General features: G+C 34.4%; 1 protein-coding gene across 1 annotated transcript in view; it reads left to right on the top strand.

Moving 5' to 3' along the window:
- The first annotated feature begins 620 nt into the window (after nucleotides 1–620).
- The window catches only part of LOC129230577 (transmembrane protein 47-like), a 93,812-nt gene continuing 86,507 nt past the window's right edge, over nucleotides 621–7,925 (top strand). The window contains exons 1-2 of the mRNA XM_054864981.1: nucleotides 621–837; nucleotides 1,743–1,799. Of these exons, the coding sequence (XP_054720956.1) occupies nucleotides 1,749–1,799 (51 nt within the window). The 5' untranslated portion in view covers nucleotides 621–837; nucleotides 1,743–1,748. The remainder of the gene's footprint in view (nucleotides 838–1,742; nucleotides 1,800–7,925) is intronic.

Genomic DNA, 7,925 nt, shown 5'->3' with positions numbered 1-7,925 from the left:
AGGTAAAGAGATTAGAGCATTAGAGGGAAAGGAAAAGTGGAGGAGGCCTTTATACGGTTACCGTTTCCTGCTCCATATGTTCACCGTGACATTGTTTTTCTGTGTTTCACCGTGATTGTTCAAAACGATTCCGTTGTTGATTTGCTTATGAGTTAAAGAAAAAAGAGTAACATTTCTGCGTTTCTTGACGCTTTTTTATATATTTGTTTATTGAAAATATGATGGGGAATACTTTCCGCACTAAACTGAAATCCTTTCCCAAATCAAAATAACACTCTCACTTTTTTATTTACATTTTATTTATTGAATGTTCTTTCGAAATTTTCCAGTCTTTTCATGTTCGAAAAACCTCTGCATGTTTTTGTTGATCCTACACTGACCTATTTGATTTAGAACTATTCTGCATGAACTGATTGAATTCCATGCACAAAAAGAAGTTTGAAGCTGAAAATTGATAGCTTCTGTTTGAATTGAAATTAAAATTTTCTACATATTCAAAGAATTTCAAAATTTTCATTCCTTTGCCAATAAAATACAAAAACTGAATTTCAAGTGCATTCCGCAGACGATGTGAAGCAGGCCATTGCGCATGCGTTGTAGTAAAATTCAGCATGGTTTCTTCTTGAAGTGTTCGTATCGTAATCAAAAATTTTTGATGTCTGCTACGATGGAAAATATGAGTAGTTTCGGCTGAATATTTTTTAGTGTGACTCACAAACGAATGGCGAACGCATGATGTGTTAAGCACATCATTTTCGAGAAGCATTATATTATATTAATAAATATAATATACAACTTTTCTAAAGACTAGTAGTTTATGTTCAAAGTAGTTTTGAGGTAAGAATCGTATTTGTTTTTAAAACCCCTTGATTTATTTTGAAGCCTTATGAGTGATAAAGCAGCTCACCTTTATTTGCTTCTTTCATGTCTTGAAGCCGTATAAAGTTGCCTCTAGTTATCCTTTTATTTTTCAAGCTTAGAAGGTTTTTTCTCGGAGTATTAATGCTGTTGTTTACTTTTAACGACGACTCAAATATTCTTATAAGGTCATGTTATTTTCCGATTATTTTTGCAGCAATTAAGTGCTGAACTGAAGAAAATGCACGCAATTTGATTTCATGCTATCAAATGATTAAAATTTACATTTTAAGAAAATCAAGTTTACTTACAGTGTGCAGCTTTCTCATGCTTATAGTGCATTTTTAATTATAGAAATACAAATGTTGGATTTTGAAAATAACATTCATGAATTTTGAAGAACTCTTAAAACAAACCATAATTTTTATCTCGTACGTTGTTTTCTGATTTAAAACGGTTTTTAGCCTTTTGTTATAAAGTTGAAATTAAAAAAGAAGAGAATCCCATTAAAAGCTTCATTAAACAAAAAACGGACTTTTCCTGCAATAATTGATATTTATTTCCAGTAAAATTTTACTTCAAAAATATAACTTGTGAAGTGAATCTTTCGCATGTAATTTTGAATATTTTTTCATAATAAACATCTGCATTATGCAGAGGCGTCCACAGGGAAGGAGAAGGGATACCTGTTGGCTCAGGCCCGAACCTGAAGGGGCCCAATATTTTAAAAACTAGGTGTGAAATCTAAGGGTAAACAATATGGAAGGGGTCCTGGAAAAGTCATTTGTTACGGGCTTCAAAATATCTGTGCACGCCCCTGTTATTATGTATAATTATAAGCATGTCTTTAGTTTAAATTTTACATTAAAAAAAATCACTTCTAGGTGCAAATGGCTCCCTCAACAACGATAGAGACAGTCACAGTTGTAAGGCCTTTAAAAGTAAGTCCTTCATAAATGCATATAATTACTTTCTTACTCTCTTTTTGTTAAAAAATAGAACATGACCAATTTGCCTACATAGAATCTTTGCACGGAAGGCAAAAATATTGGTGCTGTTGAAAGCTTGTGCTGCTTGAACTTTTTTTTAATTTGCAGCTTGACTATAAGTCTGATAAAGTTCGTCTATTTTTAAATGAAGAAATTATGAGAGAAACAGAATTTGTAATTTTCATGCATTAAACCAATGGTTTCCTAACTTTTTATACCTTTGTCCAGGTCCATCATTTGGTTTTTTTAAATGGGGGGGGGGGGAAATGGGTCAGTTGCCCCCTTTGAATTGTAGAAACGTATGTCATGAAATTAGGCATTTTTGTGCATAACTTTTGTTGTATTTTCATTATGAAATGTATTGAACATAAATTCTTTGCTCCCAATTGAAATTTTTAAAATAACAGTCCTGCCTACACCCTCACCCCCTTTTTTACAAGGAAATTGTCCTGTCTCCTCCAATTTTCACAATTAATTTTATAAATATTATCCTAATGGTACAATTTGGGTTAAAAAAGGTTGTCATATTTTGTAATAAATTATTTTTATGCACCAAAACCTTTTTTTCTTATTGTCTCATAAAATATGAGTATTGATAATTTTACTGGAGTGCCAAATTATAGAAAAATAGATGTTAAAAATTGATTAATGCAATATTAATTTGATGGTTGGGCTGAATTTCGATTTTATAAAAACCTAGTGTCATTAAAGTATATCACATGGCTGATGCTCAAGCTCATGATGACATGTTTTTCCTATACAAATTTAAGTGTTTTCTTTTAATGGTATTCAAGACTAAGAAAGGATATTTTACAAACTGCAGTGTTTCCCTCTTGCAATTATTCAGTGCCTCTATTGGCCCCTTGGGAGGCATGCCCGACAGATTGGAAACGATTGCATTAAACTGAGCTGATGTAAAATCTGTCCTGGTATATTTCTTATTACGTCGTCTTTAGTCCTTGTCACAAGTTCAGAATTTCTTGTACCCTTTAAAGCATGACAACATTTGTCTGCTCGTATGGGGGGGGGGGGGGGGGGGGCAACCGCTCCATCACTTCAAAAAGTAAAGTCGCCTTGCGCCCTCTTTCAGAGTTAAAAATTAATGATTGATTGAAAAATAAGTTTTAAATGGTGGATTGATTTATTTTACAAAAATAAAACTAAAAATTCGAAATAAATGAACTTTTCTCATCTTGTTTCATAAGAATGGAACTTTAAAATAGAAGGGGAAAGTCGACGGTATCCATCCCCCTCAATTTTCAAAACCATATTTCTTATTTTTAGAAGTAATTGAATCGGTGATATTAAAAGCCAGTATGCAATATAATTCAATTTTACAAACAAGAAAAACGACCTCAGGGGTCATGCCGCTTAACCTCTACACTTGTCTTGACCCCCCACTTTTTTCTTGCACCAGACGCCAATGGTCTGGGGCAATTCATCCAGATGTGATAGCTCATTTCAGACTCTGAATATTTTTATGATGATTTTTAATAGGCTAATTTTTTTACTAATAATCTATTGACTAGTTTTCAGTACGGTTTCAGGAAAGGTAAATCTTCTGAAACTAATTTATTACATTTCTATGACAAAGTTATCATGGCTTTGGATAATAAGAAGCCTGTAGATGTTGTTTACATTGATTTTCAAAAAGCTTTCGACAAGGTACCGCATGTTGCTCTACTTAAGCAACATGCGCAAATTAGCTGATATAGGAATAGGAGGGAAAACTTTCATTTGAGTAAAAAACTGGCTGACTGGAAGAAAACAAAGGGCAGTTGTAAGGGGAAATTATTCTAATTGGAGTGAGGTTTTAAGCAGAGTTCCTCAAGGATCAGTGTTGGGCCTGTTTTGTTCATTGTTTTTATGAACGATATTTATAAAAATATTTCTGGGAACATGAATTGTTTTGCTGATGATGTCAAAGTTATGGAGAGTGTAGAAAATGAAGAACAAGCAAATCTGCTGCAAGAGGATCTAGATCATATTACAGAGTGGTCTGATTAATGAGGTATGGCTGTTAATGTCGGGAAATGTCAAGTGCTACATTTAGGGCATGGAAATGAGTGTACAAGTTATTATTTGCAAGGTTCAGTCATTAGTCAGGCAGAATAAGTTACTGATCTGGGCGTCTTAATAAGTCAGGATTTAAAGTTTAGTCAACAGTGCAGCATAGCTAGTAACAAAGCCAATAAGATGCTTGGGTTTATCAATAGATCTATTTCAAACAAATCTAAAGAAGTTCTTTTGCCCTTATATAAAAGTTTGGTAAGACCTCATTTGGAGTATGCCGTTCAGTTTTGGTCTCCTTATCTTAAGAAAGATATTAATGTATTGGAAAGGGTTCAAAGGTGGGCTACAAGGCTAATAAATGAACTTTCTCATTTAGACTATGATTCCAGGCGTAGAAGGGTAAAAATGTACAGTCTTGAGCAAAGAAGAGACCGAGGGGACATGATTCAGCTGTTTAAATTTATTGAAATGAAGGATGTTACGGGGCTGAAGTTTAGCAATGAAAACAGGACAAGGGGTCATTGTTTTAAGCTATTTAAATCTCAGGCTAACATGGATATTAGGAAAAATTATTATTATAGCAGGGTAGTGGAACCTTGGAACAGCTTACCGGAAGAGGTGGTAATGAGCAATTGAGTAGATAGTTTTAAGAGGGCCTTTGATCTTCACTGGGGATTGTAAATTGACTAGAACCAGTCTAACTGGGCCCAGAGCCTGTTGCTGGTCGTCACTTTTGTATTTGTATTAATGTTATATTTCATACAGTATTTCAAAAATCAATTTTCGGACAGAGTTGGTAAACTTTAAAATTTCTTTAAGGACTAATCCTTATGTCTGAAATGAGGAAAACTGGGTAGTTTTTGGAAGTTGAAAGGGTATTAGACCATTTATTTACTTAATAGTGACAGCTAGGAGAGAGTTGGAAGTTGTGAACATGGAATGTTTTATTAAGATACATTCTAGCCAAAGATTGTCGAAAATTGCCTTTTTGTAATTTCAATTCCAAACAGTTACCAGGAGGGAAATTTGAACACTATTTCTGTCCTTAATATCAAAAAGAGCCCTACACTCTCGTTTTAAAACACCAAATTAAAAAAATTTGGAGTGCAGGGTCCCTCAAGGGGGGGGGGGGGGGGTCACCCTTCCGTTCTGTCCCTCCTTTGTACTTTGTAATCTTATATTTTTTTGTGTCCATCCAGTGGGCAGAATAGTCTACAAGACTTTAAAATTTGACAGTGAGCAGAGCTATAAAATGGGGGAAAAATATTTTCTTAGTGACAGATACTGTACAATTTAAACTGACACAGTAATTGTTACAAACACTTCAATGTAATTGTTATGTACAATATGTTTCATATTAAAGTGTTCTTCAAAATATGATGCTTGTCCTGCATTTTTAATTGTGTTCAAATGTGCCCAGAAATTATTCGTAAGTGGTAAACCCCCACAAGAGAGAGGTAAAGAAATATTAAAAAAAAAAATCTCAAGTTCCATTACATAAAGAAAAAGATTATTCAACCAGGAGAATTTTTGCATTGAAAATTGATAATATTTTATAAAAAATAAAAAGAAATGTTCACATGAGCCCCCCTTTCCCCCCATGCAAGTTTCTTCTTTGGCTGTTTTCATCCTTGAATATAAGCAATAGAATAGCAATAAGCTTGGTTAAAATGAGTAGTATTAAATATAAATAATAACTTACAAAGGGGGTAGGTTACTCAGTGTTATCAATTCTATTGCTGAAATACTAATGTAAAGCATAGTTTTGTACTTCTTTTGATCCAGGGAACATTTTTATGAGTCACAGAAACAAATTTAATCTTAGCCTACAGCAGAGCTCTTCAACTTAGGTTCTGAGAAACCTTAGATGTACCTGAAACTTTAAAAGGGGTTCGGCACATGGGTGCCATCTCCCCCCCCCCTCCAAGAACAAGGGTGTGCCCTCCCTCATCTACTACAATGCCCCCAAGAGCAAGAACCCTCCTAAAAAGATAACTGTACCCTTGAAAACAACCCTCCTAAACATTTTAATGGCGCAGTCTGTGGCATGACCCTTCCGCGAGTACTATTTGCCTAATCAAAGCACAAAATTCTTGTAAATTTTAAATTTTTTTTAAAGATCCAATTCTTATGGGTGGTTTACTTGTAAAATTAAGTATGAATATTGTCATTCCCCCTTATTTGGGTAACGGATTAACAAATACCCTGCTTAAAAAAGAGCATGGTTCACTTAGATAGCACCTTTACTTTTAGAATAAATTCACTAACTTTGAGTTGTTTCATTATTTGTCATCTTTTGTTCAAAAAGAAATTTTGATAAAAAACTATTACATTCTAAAAAAATTCTCTTACTTCTTACAAAATTATTAGTGTTATTTTGATCAAAACCCTTGTTTTGAAATCGAACCTCTAGCTTAGTTATTTGACACCTTATAGCTAAATCTTTGTTGTACACTGAACTTCTATATTTTGCGCATTAATCAATCTATCATAGCTGTTATGTTTCTTTATAATTACATCTTTTTCCTGTTATTTTTTTTTTTTTTTCATTTATGAATCTACGATTTAAATAATTCTCTCTGTTTCATTACGTTTCTTCATTCACATGAGTTTCTTACTACTCCTCTCTTGCCTATGGAATTTTATTTGTAAATTAAGGCAGTGAGAAGCACACACAAAGGACCCTCATTGTGTTGCTTCTCACTGCCACACAATTTTAAGTTTCTGCTTTTTAAAACTGCCTATTTTAAAAATATGTATTCTGTTTTAAAAACATTTTGAAGGCTGTTTTGTTCTTCGGTTTTTAATTTAGCATTTTTCTTTTATATTCAAAATCATTCAGGCTTTTTCTCTTGTCTCCGATTTTCATTTGCCTCCAAGACATAATATTAACAGATTTTTTTTTTAAACAGAGAAAATAAGGGTCAATCACTCATGAAACTGCAATTGAATCCACTTAAAATGGCACCAGGGCCGGATTAAGGGAATGGCAGGCGGGGCTACTGCCCTGGGGCCTCCACAACAAAGGTCCTCCCCCTCCCCCCCCCCCCCCCCCGCAATAAAATTTTTACAATATATCCTAACTTTTACGAGTTGAAAATATCGGATATATACATATATATCAAAATATTCGGATATATATCAAAGTATCAGGATGTTTTCAAAAATATGATGATCTTTTTGAACCCTGATTAGATGCCTCCACTCCTTCGTTGCCCCAGGGCCTTCACACTTCCAAATCCGGCCCTGAGTGTCACTGAAATCTTAGTCTAACTCCAATCTTGTTGTGATTTTTGGCCAAACACAATGACGCGTGCTTTTATTCAATCAACGCTTGCTTTTTATCCTCCCAGAATAATTACTTTAAAAATGTGGTTAAAGAAAAAATTGCTGCCCCTGAAATTTTTTTGCCCTGTTCTGCCTATTAGGAATTTCGGCCCTTGGGGGTCATGTTAAAGGATATAGGGTTTCGGATGAGAAAAACTTCTGAATCTGCTTAGGTGTCAATAAAAAGCACCTGATTGTCCAGCAGTAAGGCACCTAATAAGGCTTAAGCATTACAACTTCATTTCATAGGAAATGAAATAAAAAAATATTGGTAACATTTACTCCTAAAAATGATTACTGAATCTATAAGATTACTTTAATGGTTTACATTTTATTCAACGTGTATTTGAACACAATAATGGATGGATGATATTTATTGTCTGCAGTTTAGGGGAGAGCATGGCCTTCCATATAGGGGGGCAAGTGGGGGCTCGAGCCCCCCCCCCCCCCCAGAAATGAGAACTTCCTTGCTTTTAGTACTTTTTTCTTTTTACAAATGTAAAAACATTTCTTCTCCGGTCAGTTATGAATAAGTTATTAAAAATTTCAAGTTTTAATGACTCTAATCTGTCCTGAAATTTTTTTCCATGGGGAAAATATCCACTAAACCATAGGGCTCGACCGATGGCATTTTTTGGCCGATGGGCCGATGCCGATTGTTGGCCGATTGTTCAAAGATGGCCGATGGCCGATAGTTTTCTTCCAAATGGCCGATGCCGTTGGCCGATGGCAAAAAAA

The sequence above is a fragment of the Uloborus diversus genome, chromosome 9 (genome assembly GCF_026930045.1).
Source record: "Uloborus diversus isolate 005 chromosome 9, Udiv.v.3.1, whole genome shotgun sequence".
Lineage (NCBI taxonomy): Eukaryota > Metazoa > Arthropoda > Arachnida > Araneae > Uloboridae > Uloborus > Uloborus diversus.
The sequence above is the reverse complement of the archived record's forward strand: the minus strand, read 5'-3'. Positions and strand labels throughout refer to the sequence as shown.